General features: G+C 42.5%; 1 protein-coding gene across 4 annotated transcripts in view; it reads left to right on the forward strand.

Annotated features, from left to right (window-relative positions):
* MTMR2 (myotubularin related protein 2) overlaps nt 1-24463 on the forward strand; it is a 64553-nt gene that overhangs the window by 15529 nt on the left and 24561 nt on the right. For 3 of the 4 annotated variants that reach the window (XM_076328257.1, XM_076328258.1, XM_076328259.1), the window contains 2 exons: nt 6566-6671; nt 22688-22763. In XM_076328257.1, the coding sequence (XP_076184372.1) occupies nt 6566-6671; nt 22688-22763 (182 nt within the window). Of the gene's footprint in view, nt 1-1745; nt 1814-6565; nt 6672-22687; nt 22764-24463 lie in introns of those variants that run through there. The other variant, XM_076328260.1, reaches the window with a different exon arrangement.

Consider the following 24463-nt stretch of genomic DNA (forward strand, 5'->3'; position numbering starts at 1 on the left):
GCATTTTAGCACCTGTTTTCCATGTCAGTTCAGTGACTATTGAAACAAAACATTCAGTTTGATACAGAAGAAGTGGTGTGAGCAGCTCATGCCAATTAGCATCTGAGTAATTGGCACACCTTTGCAAGCGATAAAGCAGCTACTTGTTGTACTGGCAGGGAAGGAATATTCATAAAGAAGGTGCTGGAGAGGTGACTTTATCATCACTGACTGCATTTTGGTTGTGTTATTTTTAGGAGTGAGCCAGGTTAGTATTTTAAGACATTGGTACAAAAAATAGGTGTCCTCAAGCCCTATGCATATGCTGTAAATAAAAATGGCATATTTTCCAGAGGTGTGTTTCCCTCCTGTCCCATCAGTTTTTCACAGAGTTCTGGGTGTTAAACGCATACACAGGTTCCCACTCATGGATCTAGGAGGGGGACTTTAGGAATCAGAACTTGATTTTTTTTCCCCCCCTTTTTGTTGTCTCTGGGTTTGTTGGTTTGATTTTTTTTTTTTTGTTGGTTGGTTGGTTGGGGGTTTTTTTGGAGCCAGTATCTTACTCTGAGGCAAGACAAAGGTCTCTTCCTTAGTTTTCAAAGTCTGAACAAGTGTCTTCAAATATTAACAGTAGTTTCTCGGGGAGTTGCTACCCATAGAATCATAGAATGGTTTGGGTTGGAAATGACCTTTAAAGGTCATCTGGTCCAACCCCCCTGCCGTGGGCAGGGACATCTTCAACATCAGATCAGGTTGCTCAGAGCCCCATCCAACCTGGCCTTGAACACTTCCAGTGATGGGGCATCTACAACTACGCTGGGCAACCCGTTCCTGTGTCTCACCACCCTCATCGTACCCAGTCCTTTTCTGCATAGGATTGTTTCTTGTCTTTGGGAAGCTGTATATGTTACATTTTTCATGTTCTTGCTGAACAAAAATATAGTAGAAGGAATATATGTGTATATTTTTGATGTCCTTGCTGAACAGAAAGAGGCATACCTCTAAGAGCTTGCTTGGAAATAACCATTCTCAGCAATTACAAGCTGGGATGGTTTAGCCAGATCACCCCTCATATTAGTGTCATGACCTTTGTCTCAAGTTTTGCCAGAAGTTGTTGTGAAGTTTTATGTGACACATGAAATCGGTTGTCGTGACTTTCTTCTTGGGTCACACAGCCTAAGAGAAGAGGTTCTATAGCGTGGTCATGCTTAGGCCTGAGGTTCACAGAAAGCTCTTCGTAGAGATCTCCTGGGAGTTTTTCTTTCCTCTGGAGGGTGGAGACAGGGAAGTAAAATATCCTGGGTTTGGAGTACAAAGAATGTTGTATTATATTCCCTGCAATAGGGGTAAGGATACAGGGAGGAGAACTCAGTCCTGCATAAACAGTGCATTTGTCTGCATCAGGTTAAAGCTGCGGGGCTTCACAGTTTGATTCTGGCACTTCCCTTGCATCTTTGTGCTTATCTTCTGCCTGACCTGAGTTCACTGTGTCACGCTCAGACCCTCATGAGGTCAAATTGCCCTCTTCAGAAGCTGTACTTGTGCTTTCTCCTTCCAGGGAAAACTGTTGCTTCTCTACACTGGGAAAGCAATAATTTCATAGTCAAACTCTTTCTGTAACAGTTGGCAAAACAAATGGCAACTACAAGTTTTTATTTCTTTTCCTTGGCTTTCTTATACATCACATTTTTTACATTACAGGAGTCTGAGGGTAGAGATTGCCTCGGATGACTCTGGCAGATGCCATTTAATGATACTTTTTGAAGTGGCTTAAGACTTTATCACTGCTTTCCCCCAAAATATTTCACCTGCACCTTCATAGTTTAAGAGGGTAAGTTTGCATGTCTCAGACACTTCTGTTTGCAGCTTCTTCACATCTTTGTTGACAGTTTAAGCTAAGCACACTGGCATACCTTCAATTCTGCTATGGATGCAGTAATACCTTTCAATTGCCTGAACAAGAACCACCGGAGGGCATCTGTCTGAGTCTGAATTATGTTTGAAAACCATCTGGCATGTTGTGGGATAGTCCTAATAATAACAACGAACACTTTATCATGAGTTGAGTCATCGTGCTTGGTTTCCATTGTAATTCTCTTATTAGTTGCATATATGTATTCCATATAGCCAAGGGGTTAATGCTGTGTGCAGATACTGTACAAGACCATTGTGCCGACAGCTCTCATTTGGACTCATTTATCATTCAAAATCTGGCCACAAGAAATATATTTAAATGATAAAAATAATTACTAAGATGAAAGACATATATCAGTGTTAATTGCATCCTAAACCTGTTTCCCACTTCTGCATGCGGAGGGAGGAAGGAGAGGAGTAAACGGAGATGGCAGTCACAGGAGTAAGGTGCTTTCCCTGTAGGTGCTTTTGAACTGTTGTAGGGGTCTCTTTTGGCACTTAACATAGACATCCATCAGCAAGAACAGTGCGGACCTGCCTGGGCCTGAAGCATGGGAAGAGAAATGCTCCAGGAGGTCCTTGGTCTTCACAGGTTCCTCACAGGAACATCTGCACTTGCTTTCTTTCCTGTAGGAAGAGCTCAAAGTATTTTGTGAACCTGAGTATATGTTGTTTCCTAGAACCTTAATGAGGTTCAGAGATAATATCGTTATTTTGCACGTTTATTAAGTTGTATTGAACCAGACCTTCAGCTGGGAGTGATTGGCACAGCTCCAGTGATTTTTAACCCTTGCTGAAATCTGGTCAAACCTATCTGTGTTCTCAAGTGTTTGTCAGGTGCCCCCAAACCCAGCAGTTATGTCTGACCGTTGTGACCTTGCCATCACTCAGGTTTGCTCTGTGTTGTCTTACTGGTGGAACACAGCTGTTGGGGGTATGTCCCTGTGAGAACAGAGCATCCTCGGTGGGCTCCTCAGCATTTTAGACTGATACCAGGAGTACCCTGTCATGCTGCCAAAAGTATTGTACGAGACAGCTTTAACTTTACGTTGGCAAAAGCTGGGATAATGTGCAGAAGCCATGACAGAAGCAGGAGTAAATGATTTGCCCAAGATGATGCAGAAAGGCTGGTGGCAAAGCGTGGAGGGAGCTCTGGTCTCCTCACTCTGAGTTTGTGTGTCAGCCCCAGGACGCTCTCCCCCTTTCCCCACCCAAAGGCATATGAAACTGCATGGTTTGAGGATCTTTCCTTTTGCACTGGCAGCAGAGGAGAGCTCGAGATTGACTAAACCACTGAAGCTAATAAACTTCTCATGTGCATGCAGGGACATCAGTTTAATTAGTTTGCAAAGCAGTGGAGCTGGAGCTGCGCAACTGCCTGACAATGATAAGAGGAGGGAGCTGCAAGCCAGCGGCGTTTCGGTTGTCTGCTCCTTGGTTCCATCTCAGCTCCCTATAAATGATGGATGAGGAGAACAGAGGCAGTGAGCCAAACATATGCAACCTATGCATACTGTGCAGAGCTGCATAATCCAAGCAGTATTGTTCGCTGTATGCACAGGCGGCGCTTCCCAAAAGCTCGTGTTGCTGTTGCTGGAGGGGAGGCTTCACCAGTGGCTTCTGCGGGAGCAGAGGGACACTGGTGCGGGGAGCTTTTGAAAATTCACTTCTAAAATGCAAATGCTTTCTTTCATTAAAATCCACTTGAAGCCAAGCATGATCAACAAACACAAAACACTTCCACAGCTCAGACATGCTGTGGATTATGGTTCTTCTCTTCCCCCCACCCCCCCGCCCCCACATAAAGCAGTTTGCCCCTCAGCCCAAAAAATAGATTTATGAAATTAATTAACAATTTCATAAAAATCTTTGGTCAACAACTATTAGATAATTGCCGCTTGTGTATTAGGCAGGCACTGAGAATGTACGAGGGCAGACAAGTTGTGTAAGCAGAAAAACTGGTGAAATTTTGATCCTTTTATTAGCACTCTCCCTCCCTGGGAGCTGTTAAGTGCAGGTCAGACAGACAGGTCTCAGGAGTTGTTTAGTTGTAGCTTGTCCTAGCTTGAGGGCAGAGAGACTAGCACACTCCATTAAACCTTTCCAGCCTTTCCAGCTCCCTTTTCTGTGACTAAAGGATGTGAAATTCTTGATGCAAATGCTTCTATTAATAGGTTACTGTGCTCAGTGGTTTAGTGATGTTCGCTCAGTGAGTAAGCTGTCCTGTGCAGTGCACATGGGCCAGGTTAGCTGCTGGTGTGCCCCTTGCTTATTTATTTACACCTGTGCTAAATGACTTGTAAACTCAGCAGAGTTGCTGACCTGTAAAATGCATTTAAATACACAAAATTCTGGGCCCTGAAAGGGGAGTGAGCTAGAAGGTATGGCTTCTGGAGGCTTACTCTGAGCCTCTGGCTCCCCTGGCTGGAGCCGGTGCGGGAGAAGGCACGGTGGGGACCCAGGGACAGGAGTCAGAGTTGTCACCCAGTGATGAAGGCATCTACAGTATTTGCTCGCTCTTCGTTGATAACTTTGAGTACTGCCTCCTTATGGGTTGCTGTACAGTAAACTGGTGCTGCTTTGTGGAATGATTGTGATTTTTTTTTTTTACACACTTTAAAAAATCAAATTAATTAAACAGTCGCAAACATGAGGGGGAGCGCTTGGAAGATGAAGGCTGACCATGCAGAAACCAGGCTGAAAGGAGTTTGAAGGAAACATGTCCTTGGGGAACAAGGGGTCTGAGCTCATTTAAGTAAAGTAATGTTAAAATATGATTTAGTGCTAAGCCTAATTTAGCATGCCTGCAGGCTGCTGTGCGCGGAAGTGCTCTCAGCCTTCCTCATCATCTCCAGATACAGATTCCCTCCTTCTCCGTGCGCTGCATCTGATGATTTATACGGCCATGTAATGAATCCAATCAGCCCTATTATCCAACAGAAGATTCTCTTCATGTTTATTAATAGTTTACTGCCCTGGCAGATCAGCAAATTGAACCATGCATCCTGTGATGCTTGTCCAGCGCAATGGAGATGGCAGCGGTGTGCAGCCCAGGTTGAGAGGAGGAGGAAGAGAGGGGAATGTGAGCAGCCCGTTCAGCAGCAGTGTACACTTTATATCAATTTTGTTGTAATGTGAAACTGTACACAAATTCAGTGTATGTGTGAGGCCCTTTGATCCCTAAGAACAGGAGGCTTTGCAGATTCAGTTCTTGTTATTTTAGTGTTATTTTCTGCCTGGGACGGAGATTCTGGGGCTGTTGCAGCGTGAGCAGCGTTGTGTGCACAAGTGCCACTGTCCATCCAAAATGACGTGAGTTTACCCAGCAACACTGCAAGAGTTGAGCAAGTTGGAAAGCTGAGTGATTAGCTGTTGAACCGTGTACAATAAATGCATTCAGTGGAATTGTGCTATTCAATTGGCACACCAGTATAATTTATTTTAAATAATTTTTTACTGTTCCCAAAGGTTCCATTTCTAAGTTTCTACTTCGTAGGATGAAAGAGTTGCCAATACTCTTTAATCCTTGGAGAGAAAGGACTGACTCTCAGCAAGAGCCCAAATTTGCTGTAGTCTTTCATGTTTTTAACACTGCCTGTGCAATACTTTGCCAAACTCTGAAGAACAGAAATAAAAATGGAACATTTTGGCCTTTCGGTGGCTGTTTACCAGCAGCAAAACAATTTTCAGACAATTAACAGATCTCCAGGCCCTTTGGAAGCTCAGATATAGCTGTTTCTAGGTTGTTACATGTCTAATTAATACAAGCAGTAACAGTAATACTCCTGCTGGTATTCTGCTTCAGCCAAGGCTAGGCTTGCAAGCCTGATAGCTGATTCTTAAGAGTGTCTTTACACCCAGGTAAAACCTTTCTGGGGTCGCTAAGAGTGTGGAATTAATTGGCACAGGTAGTGTTCACTGCTGTACTGTGGCTTCAGGGAGTAACGTTGTACCACAGAGGAACTTTCTTTACAGTCATCTGGGGTTTTAAGAGCATTATTATCAAATGCTAATTTTAAGCAATTATGGTTGTAGGAGAGGTCGCAGCATAAAAATGCTATAAAATAAGCTTATTTTAATTGCTTACAGCTGTACTAGAAAAAAAAGGATAGAAAAAGAAAGTAACTGTTTTGCTTTGCTATTTAGCAAATCGCACTTTGTATCACCAGAGAGGTATGCTGAGAGAGTTTTTTTAATTCTCCTGAGGGTTGTACTTATACCTGAAGGAGGAAAGTTATGTGGGATGGGAAGAGTTTTTATTCTGAGTTTCTTCCACTGTTGTAAAGCTGCGGTTGGAGTTGTGCTGGCGTGTGTTCAGGAGTCTGTCTGTTTTCATCTCCTTGCAGCACACTAATATCTCCCATCTGAAAGTCTGAAATGGAGGCCCTTATAGTTTCTGTGATTTAGGATTTGATCAAGTGTGTGATCGTGATAATGTTGGCTCAGTCTGAGCTGAGATTTGGTAATGAATTGTGTGCGCTTTGCTAATCTGTGGCAATGGCGAGTAAAACAGTTCTCTTAAACCATTGCTGAGGGCTGAATAACTGAGAATGGAAAAGGTGGAAATATTGAAAAATGCCTGATATGACTGTAAGCGAGTGGCTGTACTTGTTGGCTTTTGAGTGTTCTTGAGCACGGTTTTGATACACTGTGGTGTTTCTCTTTATAGCGCTTCCACTTCTCACTCGGACCATTCTGCTCACACCAAATCTGCTTCTGCTATATCGTCCGACTCGGTCTCCACCTCGGCAGACAACTTCTCTCCAGATTTAAAGGTATGTATGTTTTGTCTTAAAAAGGAAAAATATATGTATATTGTGGCCTCCTTCAGAGGACATTTCTTGCTCCTGTGAGTTTGGATATGGTAAAATGACATCAGCTTGCAGGTTAATGCCAAATTTTATGTAGCCAAAGCATGAAAGGACCCAAAGTCAAACAGGTGAAATTGAAGTTTAATCTCTACCATACTATTTCCTTCTTTATAAAGTTGTTTAATCTTCAAAAAGCTGACTGCAACCCACACTTGGAGATGAATTTTCAAAGGAACTCCATTTTCTTTTAAGTGCTTTAAGTAAGTGAAATCCTCAACCTGCCAATTGTATATCCTTTTTTTTCTGTTGTGTGTATATATAAGAGATGTTCTCTCTTGAGAACTCCTGCTTGTTTGTAAACATTGAGTCCTTGGAAGTATCTTCTTTCAGAGAAGGATTTCTATCTCCAAGCTGATAAAAATAATCTTCTGTCACAATAAATTGCTCTGACATAAAAAGGTCCAAAGAAGGCTCTTTTAAGCCTGTTATTAGATTAGTTAATTATAAATTTGAAGTTCAGTGTCACAGGAGTTTTGAAAGCTATCTGTATGTTCCTCTTATGAAACCAAGGGGTTTGCTGATATACCTGTGCTTTAAAAAAACATCCCTGAGTATAAAACTGTTGGTATTGGTACATTCTAGTAATGACTTTTAGCATTTCTCAGCTGTGGTTGAGCATCTTTGTAAAATCTAAACACAGTAAAATTGCATTAAAACCTCTAAATGCAAAACTAATTCCTTTGACAACCATGATTTTTTTTTTGTCCTGTGAGTGTTGTCTCAGTAGTCCATAAATAATAACAGAAAGTCCACCTGTTCATAAGTGGCAAGAACATGAATGTTTCTTCCTAAAGGCAGCTTATTAACCAATATTAAGCTAAGATTTGAAAATTAATCAGTAGTTTATGTGCAATCTAATGGTAGTTTACACCTTTTACCTATGGATACAAAAAGTAATCTTCAGAACATGCCTGGGTAAAGAAATTTGTAATACGTCTGAAGTTTTTCCCCTGTGAAGTTGGGGTGTTCAGTTACTCCAGCATACAGAAAACATAGTTTTTAGGCTGAGGCTAAGTGATTCATTGATACGAATATACATAAGATTGCAAATACTGCTACAGCTGTAACTGTTTGTGTAATTTTTTTTTTATAATATTATACAAACTTACTCTATTTTCTTATTTAATTTTTTTACTGAAGTTTGCATAAGTGGGTTTCTTTTTCCAGTTTTGATGCACAACTCAACTGCCTTTTCAAAGTTTTTGCGACACTTGGGGATTACCTTTAGAAGTAGAGAACGAAGCCACATTTCTTTTCTAGACTCGAGGTTGTGTTTCCTTCCCGGTGGTTAAGTTGGCTCAACTTGTTTTCCTTGTAACGCTCATTACGTCTTGTGACTCTCTCCCACCTTTTGTCACCTTATCTGTGTGAATTGTAAGCTGTCTGGGCAGGGATTCCAGCTCTCCTAGGCTTGTCTGGTTCCCCATCCAACAGGGCCTCTGTACCCACTAGCAATCAAAACCAGTGTTCGCAGAAGAATGTTTACTTAGCTGCATGATATATTTTTCAGGGAGAAGATGCATATGTATTGTTTACTGGAGGCCATTAGAAGCCCATACTTCCTTGCTGTGCTGCAGTTCCTGTAATTTGCAGAGTGATTTCTTCACAGCTGCCCTCTTCTTTTTTTTTTTTTTTTTTTTTTTTTTTTATTTCTAAGCAAACTGAAGTTCTGCCATGGTTGGAACAAATGCTGCTCCCCTTTCATTTTAGGATAGTGTTTGAGGAGAGTGGTAAAGCAGATAATTACTTATTTAGAATAAAGGCACTGCAGGCCAAGTGTGAGCACATGCTTCTGCTGGCAAAATGCTTCTTGCTCTTAACCTGCATCAGCTCTGTGGGGCCTGAATTCAGCATAAGCCTGCCGTGCTACACCTTGCTCTTGCAGAGGTGGTGTGAGTGGCTGTGATGGAGTCGTGTGTAGGCATAAAGCTGGTTCTTGCCTTTACACTTGAGTGACTGCTTATCAATGGTAAGCAGACCTAGAGAAAATGCATTCCCATGGTTCTACTTGTATTAGGGCATAGGGAGAAAGGGGCAGTTTCCACTAGTACAGATTGACTTTATCTCTCCTAGAGGAATTCATGCATTAACCATTTCTTTCTTCATTCCTGAGAGAGTTTGATGCTGGAGAACAAGCCTGGGAGGTGGGATGAAGATCTGTCCTCTACCTGTGGACAGCCTCTTGTGTTGGTATTGCCAGTGCAACTGCAGTCCCACAACCTGTCCTCAAATCAGTCGCTGTCGGTGCTAGTGCGTTACTGTTTGCTCCCCAGGCTTGCTCTTGGAGCCTAGTGCTAGCTCCTAAATGGAAGATTTATTATGGGTGGTGATCAGCTAACACCGATTTCTTTCAGGTCTTGAGGAGAACAGATGTCCTCTCTCTCTGGGCTTATCATTCTTTGTCCAATTTTCTCCAAATTAACATCTCTGTCATGTGACAGTTCTGCAAGTTTTTTTTTGTCGGTTCTGTGAGAGATTTTTCAAGGTCCTGATTGTTCTTACTATTTTCTTTGATCTTTCTGAGATGTGTCCTTGCCTTTGATATTGCAGATGAGGTCATACCATTAACTGATACAGTGGCATGAGTGTGTTCTATGTTCTAGCCCTTTTGTTACATGCCTGAGTGTCTTGTGCAGCTTTGATTGGCACAAGACAGCACGAACTTCCAAGTCTTAACAGGTACTGAGACTTGAGCTAAGCACCTTATTTCTTCTGAGGACAAAAAGAAGTCCCACATTGTTCCTGGAAAAATGTAAGAGAATAAGCCCTGAAGTGGGAACTAATGCGTTTTGTGGTAACTCTGCAGTATGGGAGACAAGTGCCTGGGCTACATGGTGTTCTCACAGGAAGGTGTTGCATCAGTTAGCTTTAAGAGGCTGAAAATAAGCTTTTCAAGATTTTGAAGTGGATCTGCCAATTATTGGATTATGCTCTTGATGTGTATTTAAATTTTCCTTGCTAGAATGAATTGTTACGTGGATCCATCAGCACTCCTACCTCTACTTGGTCTCTGCCTCTGCGTGTGTATTGACTCAAATTTAGGAATTAAATTTCTGTGACGATGGAAAAACACTTTGTGATAGCTACAATTAGCATTCCCTTTTTCTGTGGGGAATTTTTAGAAGAATAGTAGGCGTCCATCGGGAGGAGGGAGCCAGGGGAAGGACCCAAATAATTTCTTGTGGTCTGTGCCTGCAGTTTTCTTTTGGAGTGCAATTAACACTCTGTGTGTGTGCACACACATGTGTGTAATGAGGTAAATGAGACAACCACTGGGGATTCCTACTGAATGCACGTGCAGTATTTTTCCTAAATCTTTCACCGAAGTATTTGATAATAACGTTTATGAAGGGTGGTTTTTTTTAATGTATATTGAGCATTTAAATATCTGGAACTAAGATTAAATTGCCTTTCCACTACAATATATAGAATCTTCACTTCATAAACTAACTCTAAATAAATTTTGGCTGCTTCAGTTAGCTTCATAGGAAAAAAAGAAGAAAAAAACCCAAACCCCAACAGAAAAACAACAAAGCACTATTAGGTTCTCCCCTCCACCCCCTTCCTGATCTCAAATCTGAAGCTGTTTAGAATTGATTTAGGGAATGCACTTTTTGAGGGAAATTTTAGCAAATACACTGCCATATGTTTTAACATAAGTTATAGATCAGGCAAGAACAGAATTGAACAGAAGTAGTTGAAAGTGAAAATGAGCTGGAAATTCATAGATACTTCGTAATTTGGGATGAGATTTTAAAAACACCTTAGAGCCAACATTGCCAAAGGGATTGAGGTGCATAAATATCTCTTACAGATCTGGGAACTTGGTGGTTATTAAAGTACAGTGAGATACTTGCTCCTAAGTCCTATAGGTGGTACTTTCTCCTGTGCCTATGGGCAGATATGTCTGTGCAGTTTATAGTACTTCTCTTAAGTCTTCTTGCCAATGCTCTAGCCTTTATCAGTGGGGGCTTTCATTTTGAGTGAGCTATTGATTTATAGGATAATGCCTGAAGTTTACCACGTTCAAAGCTTTGGAGTAGCTGTTGTAAAAGGGTTGGATCCCTTCCATCTGCAGTTGGGAAGCAGTGGATGTGGCCAGCGGAGCCTGCTGCCACTTCCCTTAAGAACGGTACCTTTGCCTGAAAATTTGTTAAGGTCTGTTGTGTTTGGTTTTGGATTGTATACAGCAAAAACCTGAATCATAGGATGGAAACTCATATGTTGGCTTTCTTATGTTGCTTCTTGCTTCTAGTCCATTCTGTGGACAGAGGAAACCAGTACAGCAGACCCATACGTCACCTTCTTAGTTGTTCAGCCCTCAGAAAAAGTGATTCAAATCTTTGTTCTTGGCGTTGCTGTTTGTGACCACTAAACCATTCTCCCCTTTGAGGGCAACAGTAAGATCCACAATTCCTGATATTCCTCTGAGGTCCAGCAAAATATTGTACGAGCATGCATCCCATCCTCCCAGACTGTTTGCTCCCTCCATAATAATTTTCTCCTTTAATATACAAGGAACTGGTGGATTTGCAATGGGTTTATATATGAGATGCAAGAGCATTATCATAGCATGCCCAGGACTCGAACGTTAGAAAAGGGAAGAAACAGAGTTGCTTGCGTAACCTTAATTTGTTATCCATTGTGTGTGTGGTTGGAGACTGTAGACAAGCCCATGTGGTTTATTTTGTAAGATACGTAACTGATGCATGACAAAAGGTATATGAAGGAGCCTTCTCCTTCCAAGACAGTAAATGGATGCCATCGCTGTCTCCTTAGGTTTTCTGGATGAAATCTGTTTGAGCAAGTCTGCATTCAAGCTAGCCAACCACAGTTTCTTTGTAGTCGATGGAAAGAAATAGGTCATTTATGATCTGACTTACCTCTGCTTTAAGGAAATGCCCATGTTAGGTGAGAACATCATGTAGCTGAGCTGGAGAAGTCCTTGCTGCAGGATGTTGTGAACATTATTTGAGGGGCAGCAACTAATTTCTCAGAGTGGATCCCAGCTTTAGCTGTGCTCCAGTAAAGGTGTAGTTTTGTCTCATTTGAAAACCTGCTGTGTTTCTCCTCTGACTATGAAGAGAGTTCAGGGAAATTTCTCCAGATGTAGACCTCTAAAATTGAGGTAAATCCTGTCCCTCAGGTGATGTTGGGCAGGATTAACTGAAATACCAGTCACTGACTTTGCCACCTTTGTGTTACTTTAGTCTAGCTTTAGTGCAAAGTGGCTTAGACTTGTTTTATGTAGGACATGTATATTGATAGTAGAAAAACATACTGAAGAAAGATGTGATTTCCCCCCCCATCCTGTGCTGTAAATCACTAAAACTAGCCTCTGAGCTTTTCCATTGCTATCTCCCTGCCAACGCAGGAAGTGTGTCAGGCTTTGGTTATGTGTAACACATGTTCAACAAGAGCTGGCTTTAGAGAGCAGCATAACTTTTTAAAATTTAAGCACTCATTTAAGCAATGTTTTTTACTTCTGCTTTTAAGGGACTTCTCAGCTAGTGAGCGATACTAGTTTGGAAGCACTAAATCATGAAAAAACCTCTGCCTAAGCACCTCCAGGGTAGTTGAAGACTCTCTGCCCTGCCAGTCAGCGCCATCCTCGCTTAGTGATGTATGGGGATAAGTATTCCTGTTTCAGACTGGCCCTTGACTCTTCTCATGGGACTGCCCATAAGAAGACTAATTCATAGCAAATGCAAAGATGTCTTCTGTGATGTGAACTTTCCTTCCTAGTGCACTGGACTGTGGCTGCTATTAAATTACAGACCATATTGCACGAGCCACCAGCTGGTGCAGATAATTGACCTGTGGTCACAAAAGACTGGGCTAGATGTGAACTGGTGATACAGCAGTGAAATTAAACAGTTAATCTTTTTACTGTCACTGTGTGAAGACTTGACCATATGTGTTCCTCTGTGTCATCACTTTGGGCTCAGTCATATTCTGACATGGAGGTGCACCTCACGTATTTGTGGGTGTACGGGAGTAGAAGCTATGCAGGCAGTAGTCGCCCTTATCTGGTCTGTGTGTAGTGTTTCCACAGGTCCCTTTGCACACAGGGCTGAAATCAAGACCAAATCCAAGAATGGGTGATGCTTTACGTTATCAAAGGTATCAAGTAGAGAGACTGAAAGAGCAGCAGAGAAGAAGTAGGAAAATCTTATGAGGAAAAGTATTTTAACTATCTCGAAATTCTGATTTTGGCCGTACGAGTTGCGTGTGTGTGTCTGTGGGAAACCGTTTTCCTTTCCTCTTTGGAGCATTAAGCTGTCGATGAACAAAGGCACAAAGGACTGGTTTTGGAGAATGAATGATGCTCTTGTCCGTAAGTGTGGTCATTCCAGGACAGCCCCACGAGTGACTGGAATTTAGGCGCTGCTGTTGCCATGTTTTTCTAGGACTCCAGTTTCCAGGGCTGTAAATGCTATATGTTTAATAAGAATTACAATCTCTTTCTTTTTAAACTGTCCTGAGAGATGGAAAATCTTGGTCCCCTCCTTGCAGTTATCCCCAGTAAGTCCTTTTCTGCACCTCCCCCTTTCAAGGAAACAAAAACACAGAATAGCCAACCTCTGGGTTGCAAAATATTGATTTCATGCAAATTAGATGGGGGAAAAGCCAGATGCAGTCAGGTTTCTGTCTCCTTTACATGGAAATAATACTCCCTAAGTGCTCATCTAGTTAGAAGAGAGCAAAGACAGCAGCCGTTGCTAATCTTTCTTATATAGAGGTACCTGAATGTTTGAAGTAATGCACAGTGAAGGAAAGCTCTGGAAGCGTTTATGATTGCCATCTATTAGGAATGGAAAACTAAGGAGAATAAGTAAATGGCTTTCAGTTGTTCCTCAAAAATATTTTCAGCTCTTCCTAATTGACTGCTGTATTTCTCCTGGCTACAAAGTGCAAGAATTCTCCTTTTGCTGAGTAAAACTGGGTAAGAGGTGGCTTTTTTCCCCCCTTCCCCTCCCCCCCCCCAAGTTACAGTTTTGTAGATTGAAGCACAAATCAGGCAGGAATGAACAAGCATGGTATTTAAAAGGAGCATGTGGATTTGTGACTGCATGCAGCGCCTGCCAAGATTTGATTTTCTGTAGATGTTTTTGCTCTGAATGAAACATCTTTATTCCCCTCTGTAGGATTGTTTACTCATTGTAATTACTTGTATTTTGAATTCTTGTCTTACATATCACTAAACTCCAAAGTGAAATTCTCGGTAACAGAGACACTTTCCTGTGACTTATTTTAGTTGGTAGAATTTATAACTCTGTCTTTGGTCAGAGTGTTTTTCTCTTACTTAAGACTGATGCTATGACCTTCACTAAACTAGTTTAATGCTTTCCTTTGAAAATTTTAATCTAATTTATAAGTTGTTTGCTGAACAAAATATAGTAAAAATAAAGAAAGGATAGAGTCAGGCTAATGTGCTGTCCAAAGTTTTTGAGCAGCCGGTGGAGAACAGAGCCATTGTCGTTCGAGACGTATGTGGAACCCTTGGCACTGAAGAAGGTTCTGTATTAAAAAATGTTGGACTTGTCTGAATAGATAATATCTGCAACCTTCTGTGCCAGGGAGCGTTGCTGTGTTGAGTCAACGACGACTTTCTGTCGGAGCCTAATGAGAGAATTGTCTTGAGGCACCAAGCCATACAAACTTGAAGAGACAAGCCAGCCGTGGTTGAATGAGTGGCCCTCAACAATGTATTCCTTTGAGTTTCTAAGCCTTGCCTTGTACTTGTGCAGCGAGGGCCCAGGAGAGTCACCAGCCCAGAGAGGCTGTTCTTCATCACTGGACAGTCGGGTCTGAGTGGAGAAGTACATCGTGGAAAAAACAAAGTATTTCCCTGGGGTTTTCTGCTGCACGGTGGCTACTTCCTCCTCCAGAGGAGTCCCTTTATATCACCCTAGTGACTGTAGTACTTTTTTTTTAAATATACTAATCTTCAGCTTCTTTTTAAAGATTTTCAAGGCAGTGGTAAGTAAGCAAGTGATTTCTCAAGCCTTTTTATACTTTCTCAAAATATAAATGGTAGGTAGAGATCACTGTTTTTTTTTTTTTTTTTAGTTGTGTCAGGAAAGCATAGTTAAAAGACAGCTGCAGTGTACATTTATGATTCTATTAGGGACATGGTTTAGTGGACATGGTGGTGTTGGGTTGACGGTTGGACTCGATGATCTTAGAGGTCTTTTCCAACCTCAATGATTCTATGATTCTATGATTCTACATTGTATGTGATTATGGTCTTTAGAGTAGTGTAATAGATGGTCTGTTGTCAGAACAGTTTACTGATAACTTAAATGAGTCTTGTGTTGTTTTTTAACCAAGCTAGGAAGCCTTCTTTGGCTGAGTGCTCTCTTAGGAGCTGAATGAGCTTTATGTGGTCTTTGGACAGTATATTTGATTCTCTGTGTACTATTCTGAAATGATCCATGTGTCCATGGTGTTATGTCTTTTCCCCTTTGAACTTCTAATATCCCAAAAGAATAAGACACAAAGCATTTCCCTGCAATTAATATCTTGCTGGTCTGAATGTCTCTAACATAGTTTTTCAACCCATCTGGTCATAATCCTTAGAAAAGTCCCCGTGCCTCAGTCATGCAGAGGTACTGCTGTTCTTTCCTGTAGTCAATTCTGCTGTGGTATTCTTAATGATTCAAAAATAATCAACAAAGTCCATTTACTTGCTCAATTTATGTTTTATTACATTTCCAGTAGGATACATAGCACATAAATCTTCTCAAAGTACACTTGAAATAGCCATAAATGGCAGCTGAAAATCTCTCCAAAGTAGTACAGTGTTTGCAGTCTACAGGAGGATTTGTCAAGTAAGCACGGCTACTGTTTTGCGGTCCTTCTGATTGAGCATTGAGCAGGCAGAAGCATCTTAGCAGCAAAACGCTAGGAAAAATGTGCCCTTTTTCCTGTTGTAAGAAATGTTTCGCTTAGAAAGGAAACCAATGCACCTATGAAAAATTATCCTAAATAGGCATACGGGTCTTTATTCTGCACATATTTGTGTCAGTTCTGCAGCTTCTGTCAACGTCAGCTGGACAGAATTAGACCTCCGTGGTTTTTTTTCTGAGGTGAATGGAAAGGGCTTCTGTATCTGTTTTGGTTTAGAGGTTTTTATACCATCATTGGGGTAATGATAAATCTTGATACACCTGCCATAGTGGCACTGTCCTTTGTTGACTGACTTTTATGGCAACAGCCATGAAAGAGGAAAAGGGTAGAGTGGGAGGGCAATTCAGGAGAAGGAATAGGTGAACATGGTCTGAGACCACCAAAAGGCATTTGAAAGGAGAAAAACATTGGCTACGTAAGTGTATATGTTTTGCTCTTGATTTACAAAGAAAATAAATAAAAAAATAATCAAGTATGTAAAAATAATCCTATGGCTAAGCCTTTGCAGAAAGGCTGACTTCCCTCACGTGGTTCTCTGAGACAGCAGAAAGGAGCCAGCTCTGACCCAAAAGCTGTCTCTGGTAACTCAGCTAATAAGACCTATCCTACAAGCTTTGGAGTCATGCCTGTTTTAATGAAGTTCATGCAATTTTTGGATCTGGCCTGGCTCATCTCCTGCTGGCTGTCTGCACAGAGTGAGTTTGGACCTCTCTGCAAAGTACAGGTTGTGACTACTCAGTTGTATTGGGATGTCCAGGAGATTGGGCACTGCTGCACTGGCTGCAGTAAAGCACCAGAGATGGGGTTCGCCCTAACAGATCTGCATTGGAGTTACCCTAGTTCTCAGCCTTCGATGGAAAGAAAGGCAGTCATCCTAAAGGTGAATCTCCTAAGTCTCTTGCTTTCCACTGAGTGAACAGAGCACCTAGGGTGACTAGCTCCAATGTGGATCTCCAGTTTTCGATGAAATGTATATTCCTGCAGTTTATTGACTACCCAGCCTGCAGAGTGGCAAGAGTGCTGATTCAGGAGGGCATTTAATCATGTGCCAGTTCTTGAGAGAAAGAGATTAAAAAAAAAAAAAGTGGGGGGGAGAGGAAAGTTTAGATATGTTATGTACAAGCAGAATATTCCCCAGTAGTCCATTAAAATGTGAAGTATCAGACAAATATTTTCCTGTAGGAGATAAAACCTTTCACTTGGCTGTTGAGTTTCAAATCCATATTTCACCCATAATTTGAAAAGCTACATATTTTTAAAATCTACTAATTCTATGTGTATATTCTTGCACACACACACACGTACAACAGGCACATTCTTGTCCCCACAGCATATATCCTGCCTGTTGCTGCTGACCAGTGCATGCTCATGAGGTAGATGTGCCAAACGTGAGTTTAGGGGCTGCAGATGCAAAGGCATTTTGTGTGTGTGTGCGTATAATGTTTGTCTGTACAGACAGGTGATATATGTTTATGTCAAGGGACCAGTTAAGAGATCAGCTTCCTGCTGTAGGAAACACAGAAGAGGACTGTGTGTAGCTGGAACAAAAACAGCTCCGAGCCTGGAGAGCTCGTCTTTTGAATAGACAGGGCAGACGTGGTTTTGGGGGTAAGGAATAATGCAGGAGCAAGGTGGTCATGGTGTTGGGTGGGACATATCGCACCAGCGCTGTGGCTTTGTGCATAACAAATCTGTTCAAAATGTGCAAAATGATTTGGAGTGTGTAGGAGGTTACCAAGGAGAGATTAACTCAGAGGGGGAAAAAAATCACAAGAAGGGTACATTTTAATTTTGTCTAAACCAAAAAAGATTATTTTTGTTCATTCTGATTGTGATTCAGGATAGAAGAATCTACGCAGACTTGGGAAAACTGTTACACAGCAATTTGGTAACGCAAAACTGTAGTCTCCCCTTAAGTTGCATGAAGGCAAAAAAGCCTGACCTTTGTCTGTGGGTTTCAGGACTCAAATATTCAGGAGAAAGTGTAGAAGAGAATAACTGGAAAATGGCTGGGAGGGACCTCGGGTGCGCTCTTCATGCATCTTTGTTATCTGGAGGCTTGTGCTGCAGATGTCAGTGTCCAGGGACAAAGTTACTGTCCCTAGTCAGTCCGGCCGCTCTCCCTCCCTCACCCTGGGTTTACACCCCTTGAGTTGCTCGTGTAGTCACACACCCCAAGCCAGTCCTGGCAAAATGATCCAGGTTATGGAAAAACAACCATTAAAAAAGCCATTAAACTAACCCAAGCATCTTGACTGAACTGGATACGGGAGCAATTACAACGCTGGCAGATTGGGTAGGAGGGGGCAATCCTGGCTCGGCCTCAGCCAGCACAGGACGTGTGTTCTCATCCTGGCTGTGCAGCTCTGCTGGTAGGCAAACGCCTCTCAGGCAACACAAGAGGAAAACATATCAGTTGTTCTGTTCACAGGCAAAAGCAAATCCTGAATATAGAGTTTCATGCGCCCTCTCAGGTCCTTCTGGAGCAGCGTTCAGTGATGCACAGACCTCTGAGACCCTGTAGTTAAGAGTTACAGTGCGACGTATCTCTGTACCACCCTGAGCTGGCTGTACCTGCTTGGGATGAGCTGCGTGCATGAGTCGTGCCGGGACATCAGTCAGGAGAGGGATTTTTGGAGCAGCATGCTGGCTGCTGTGTTGGGAGGCAGTGTGAACACGTGGTTGGAGAGGCTTGGCAGAACTGCAGTATCCTGAACCGCAGTATGAAGAGGTAAGGGATGAGGCAGGGAGCAGTCTTACCTTTTTAGCAGGATCTAAACCTCTTTCCCTGACCCCAGACATGCAAGCAAAGGAGGCGATTGCTTTGTTGCTGAGATCTGGAAGTTGTGTCAACAATACAGCATTGGGGTTTTCCTGCCTTGGGTGCTATAGGTGGGAGGGCATGAGAGAGCTCTGCACCTTCAGCCACGGGTATGTGGGCTGGAGCTAACACAAGGTGGGTAAGAGAAGTGGTTGTTAAATGTTGTAACTGTGGGTTTGTTCTGCCAAGTAGCTGCTTGAGCAGAGAACAAAGGTAGGTGGTGGCATGAAGTCCTCACACCCTCTCTGAGCTGAGGCAGGACTTGTGTTTAGGTGCTAGGATACTCCCATGCTCAGCATCCCAGAGAGCTGTTTTATCTAGAGGGAGAGCTGCAGATGGGTGGAATGGGTAGATTATGTTACTTGGTAAAAGAAGACAGAGATAAAGGTTATTCTGGTGCATAACTAAACTCTTCATTCCCCTGGAGATTCAGTTACCAAGCATAACATTCTTGTGGGGAAAAGATAATGAAGACCTTGTTTGGCTTAGAGGCAAGGCAAAGCAGTCTACTGATTTTTGGTGGTTGTATTTGTTTCTTACAGAAACCATTTTAGTGATGTTTGTGACCGGTACGGCCAGTGTGTGGCTCTATGTCAATGTGGACCTATTCCTAAGTAATGCTGTTTCTGCCCAGCTCTGGCTGCAACCTTCATTGCAGATCTCAAAGCTCTCTTTGGTTTTTTTCCCACTGAGCAATTTAAAAACCTGAGGCACACAGGGGTGAAACATTTCAGTTACAGGTGTATATGGTACCTGCCTCAATAGGGTTAATGCATCAGTAGCCAGCCATCACTCTCCTGCAGCGGGGCTGCCGCAGTCATGTCCCTGGCTTCCCTACCTGCTTCTTGCCTCACTGGAGCTCATAATTTTGTTTTGCAAGATTTGCAGAGGGCTAAATCTGGGCCCAGAAGTGTTATTTTTAGAGTCTTGAAAATAGGCTAATGTACAAAAAAAGATTTTTCTGACAGTTTAATGAACCATTTTTGGATTTGGGGGAGGAGAGGAGGATGGCAGTAAAATGGAGGGGCTTTTCATATCATCTCCTTAGTCATATAAGGGGCAGAGGGTCCATCTATGGCGTTAGCATCCTCCCAGAGCTGCACGTGCATTGTCCCATCCCATTCTTCCCCCCGAGCTGTTTCCAAAACTCCTCTTTCCTTATTCACCCACTTTTCCTCCCTCCTGCCACCCCTTGTCCTTTAGCGCTGCCCCAGATGTCTTCTCCTGTGCCTGCTGCCTGCATCGTCAGCTGCACACAGATTGCATTTCCCCAAATCAATTTTAAGGAGCCATTGATGGAGGTGGATTTCAGGAAAATGCCAACCGTTCATTTCTTGGTTTCTGCCAGAACAGGTTTCAAGTGTTCACGTTCCAACTAGGAGGCTCATTTAAGGTCTAGAGCTGAGCAGATGCTGTAAAGACTAGCACACCAGAGAAGTGTTTCTCCTGGGCTTTCTGACGATGTCTGTCTCAGCCTTTTGGGAAGGGTGACTGTTATCCAGGGGTGATGTGCTTGCGCCGACTTTGAAATCATGAAGGCAGTTGGTGCTGCGTTACCTGAGGTAGGTCGTGTGGCTGAGGTCAGCTGGGGGATGGGGAGAATGACAGTTTAGTCCTCAACTCTGTACCAAAATAAAAAAGGGGGGAGGGGGAGGCAATGGGGCAGAAGCTGTTGACCTTCAAGTGCTGTGCTTCCAGGAGGCCATCCATCTGGTGCCCTGTGTTGAAGTGAGTGCAGGTTTGGATCGCTAATCCTTTCCTCAGACCCTGGGGACTCCATGTTTCAGAGAGTGCGAGTGAGCAGATGGATTTTATTAGCCTTAGAAGAGCCAGTTTTTAAACCGAAAAAGCTTTCAACCTTGTCTTTAGCAGAATGGTGTTGACATGGAGGTCTTTGTCTTTCATACTGCTTGCCTCTTCCCTCCTTCTCTCCCCCACCTGCAGTACAGTGTTTAAAACCCACCTGAGCACTGCTCACCTAGTGATCACAGCAGCTGTTTGTCATATGGAATACTTTCTACATATCTTACCTCATATTTGTTTTGGCTTAAGATATAACCCAGTCCTCCAAATGTTTACCGCTGGACATGCTCCCGCTGACATCTGCAGGAAAGCAGCTAGTCCAGCTGTTGACCAAAGTGATCCTAGCAGCAGCTGCTGCCCGTTTGGGGTACGGACCTTCTCAAAGAAGTTGTGATCGTGTCCTGCATGCAGAGTGTATTTTTACTAATGTTCTTCCAAGATAAAAGGCCACAAAGATGACCACCACTTACGGACTAATTAGCCAGAAGCCTCCGTCACATTTGGCATAGTCCAGATGTTATCCTGCTAATTTCAAGGCTGTTACTCAAGCGCAAAAACTGACACACAGGAGTTGAGAGTGGGTCTGCATCACAGGCTTTTGTCGGGGAGGCCGTCAGTCAGGTCTTTGATGGGATGTGTGATCTTTGGCCAACACAGCTGTGCTGACAAGAAGTCCTCAGCATAGACTTCTATTAGTTATACCAGCAAAACCTTGTTTTTACTGGTATTGCTGACGTAGGGGAGAAGAAGCTTTTCTGCAAGTTGAGTGCTGCCAGTGTGAGCTCTGTCAATGGTGACCTCCCTTTACCCATCCTGTAGACCCCAGTCCAACTGCTCTGGCAGCCTTCATGGTAAGAGCTGGCCTAAGTAGGTGCAGTTGTGAGGTACCTGTTAGGAAGTCAGGACTGTGCTTGCTTTTTTTTTTTTTTTTTTTTAAGAGTCTTTTGAATGCATTTTTTTAAAATTTACATGTTATTCTCAAGAAGGCTTTGATCTTATTAACCTTTTCATCTATGCCTCAGTCTGTTGTGTGAAAATGCTGGAACGTGCTTTTATTGTGGCATGGGGTTTCTTCGGGTTTTTTTTTTCATTTTTTTGCATAGTTTAGAGAATTTTTCTTCCCTGAGGCTCTCCCTCTGGCTTGATCCTACATGAAAGTTGACCACAGACGTGTCAGGTTCTAGGGTGCCACTTTAGGCCATGTCTTTGAATTTTCCTTGCAGGGATTTCCTGATATCAAATTAAAACAATTCTTTCTCTTTCCTCACATTAAGATAAAGAAAGCATTTTGGGCGAGTCTGCACATTCAGTTGTGAGCAGACGTGAGCTCTCTCTGCCTATCTCCACCAGGTGGGATGGACGCCAACTTTAAGCACAGTCTTGTGGTTGCTACAGCCTGAGGCAGAATCTAGACTGACTTACCTGCTCTCTGTCTGTGTTATTAGGTTGAGCAACTGGTGTGCTGCTGTGGTTGTGGTCATTTGGCCATTTCAAGGCATGGGCAATATGATTAAATCCGTCTGCGTTTGGCCATATAGACTTAGCCTTAATCTTGGTCAATTACATATGTTCTTCTCCCCTAGTTCTTACCATAGGTTTAGACCTCAGGTTATGCTTTCATAGTTACAGCCGTGCTTTCCTAAAATGTCCATCTGCTCGTGATAGCAGCTGTTCTTGTGAAAACCCTTGTGTAAGTGCAATCATATCTATGAAAAGTAATGCCCCGTGATATAACTTTAACCCAAGGGAAAGTGGAGGAGGGGTCATTTGGCAGCCAAAAAAAATTTGAAACTGTACGTCCTATACATGCCTATCAAAATATAACCTTTGTACCAAGTCACTACTACTGAGCCAAATCAGGATCTTTGCAGTTGTTAGACCCTCATTGAAGACAGTGGCGTGACAAGGTATCCTTTTTAACTTTCCTCAGTGTAAACTAGAAATTGCTCTACTTAATAATTGATAGCATCATGGTAATAGTTGATCACTTCAGCTGGGAAAGGAACTAATCCCTTTGGTTCTATATGTAACTGTGAGAGAGTTTGACTTGTGATGATGGGCTGGGGAGGAGAAGGTTGGAGCATGAAAGGCAGCCGCCTGGGAAGTGTGCTGCCAAAGCACGCAGCCTGCTTTGCACAGCCTCTCCATTGCAGACATCCTTGCTTTAAACATTTCTGCATGGCCCAATGGTATGCTCGAGGACTGCACCAAGGTCTCTCACATGCTGTGCGTTGACCTTTCAGAGGCTGAGACACTAGGCAGTACCTCAAGATCTTCGAATATTTGTTATCCTTGATATCGTTGACCCATTGCAGGTAAGTGTAAACTTCTTGGTTTATGAAAACATAATGGATTTCTTTTTCTACCTCTATCCTTTGCCTAGGTCCTGAGGGAGACTAATAAACTGGCTGAAATGGAAGAGCCACCTTTGCTACCAGGAGAAACCATTAAAGACATGGGTATGTGAAGAGGAAATTCCTTATTGTTTGCTGACCATATAGAATATCCATAGAGCAAAATATCTTGGCAGTCATTGACCAACAACAGCAAATTGCTGATGTTTTGAGAACCATGATCAGGTTGTTTCATTAATCAAGTTATTGCACATCACATGAGCCAAGGCAACTATATGTCTCCTTAGCATGTAGCAAATACAAGGCAATTCAACATACCTTAGCATGAGTGTTGAGATGGGTTGTACAGCTTCGCATTTGCTGCCTCCTGAGAGGACATGGATCAACTGTTTCAAGTTGTGCTTGCCACAAGGTAACTTCGGAGGTTGACACAGCGCAATTGTGTGTCGAATTTCTATCACAGACTGCAGGAGAGGATACAGTGCTGTTGCAGAGAACTTGCTGTGATATGGGGATGGGTCTTTTTTCTTTTTTTTAATCCAGAAATTTTGAGTAAGCCTCTTGATTAATTTTCTGTGAAAGATTTTGCATTCGCTAGTTTAACATGTTGCCTTCCTCTTAAAATGATGTGGAAGAAAGCAACTTCAGTCCTAAAAAAACCCAACACCTTACCAAAAAACCCCACACAACAACAACAAAAAACCCAAACTAAAAACAAACAAAAAAAATCCCACCTCAATGCTCAATCCTTTTCTTTACTCCTTTCCTAAGGACTCTGAACTCATACTCCAACCATGCACTGCAGACTGACATGTAACTCGCTCCATAGGCACAGTTAGCTCTGACAGCAAGACTGTATTTTGAAGGGTTCCTGGGGAGTGGTGTAAGAGATCAGAGTTATCAGTATTTTGTCTGTTGGCAAATGATGTGATGAGACACATAAGTCTGTAAGACTGGGTGGCTTTCAGAGTAGGCCAGACAGCAGCTGCCTGGTCCAGCAAGAAGTTAAAGGTAGCAAAAAGGAAATCTTTATTATTAATCAGCAATAATTATTCCCTGTTAAAAGTGTCAAGAAAGGCAAATGTAATTCTCTCTGTATTTTACAGGGAGGGGAAGAAAAATTATTTCAGCCAACCCAATAATCTAGGGTAAGATTGGACCTATAAAAGACAGGAATTCCCTAAGCAGGGGAATTAATAAATCCTGGTTTCCAGTATCTTTCTCCCATATGAGAAGGAGAGAGCTGAGCTTATTAGACTTTCCCGTGGTAGTTGCAGTAGTACAACCTCTCTCATACCTGGCATCCGTTCTCACAAACAGTGAAGGATCTTAATGCCTTGGAGATCCCTATTTATCAGATAGAGACGAAAGCATACAACCGTAGTAGGGTTAAGGTCAGACAAGCCATGTGTGTAGGTACCTGTGTACATGTGCAGTGTAATTAAGTAAAATTGTTTCCTTAGGAAACCAAGCTAATAAAATGCAAATGTGAAAGGTGATGTGGCTTACAAGCTGGCAAGGCCAGTGTTTGAGATCATGCCTGGGATTCCTTACCCAGAAAACATTTTTCTAGCACCTTTCCTCTTTACCCAGAAATCCTGTTCCTTTTCAGATGTAAATGCACACTTCTCTTATTCGTAGATTTTTTTTTTTTTTTAAACTTCTTGAAATTACATTTTGAATAATGGGAACTCTAGTGGAAAAACCAGGCAGGCTGTCCTCACCCTTATTATGCTTCATGAGTCTGCTTTCAAACCTCTGTCAAACTAGTCTTTGAAAAGAAGTGATTAATAATCGGCCAATAA

This window comes from Aptenodytes patagonicus, chromosome 1 (assembly GCF_965638725.1).
Source record: "Aptenodytes patagonicus chromosome 1, bAptPat1.pri.cur, whole genome shotgun sequence".
Taxonomy (NCBI): Eukaryota; Metazoa; Chordata; class Aves; order Sphenisciformes; family Spheniscidae; genus Aptenodytes; species Aptenodytes patagonicus.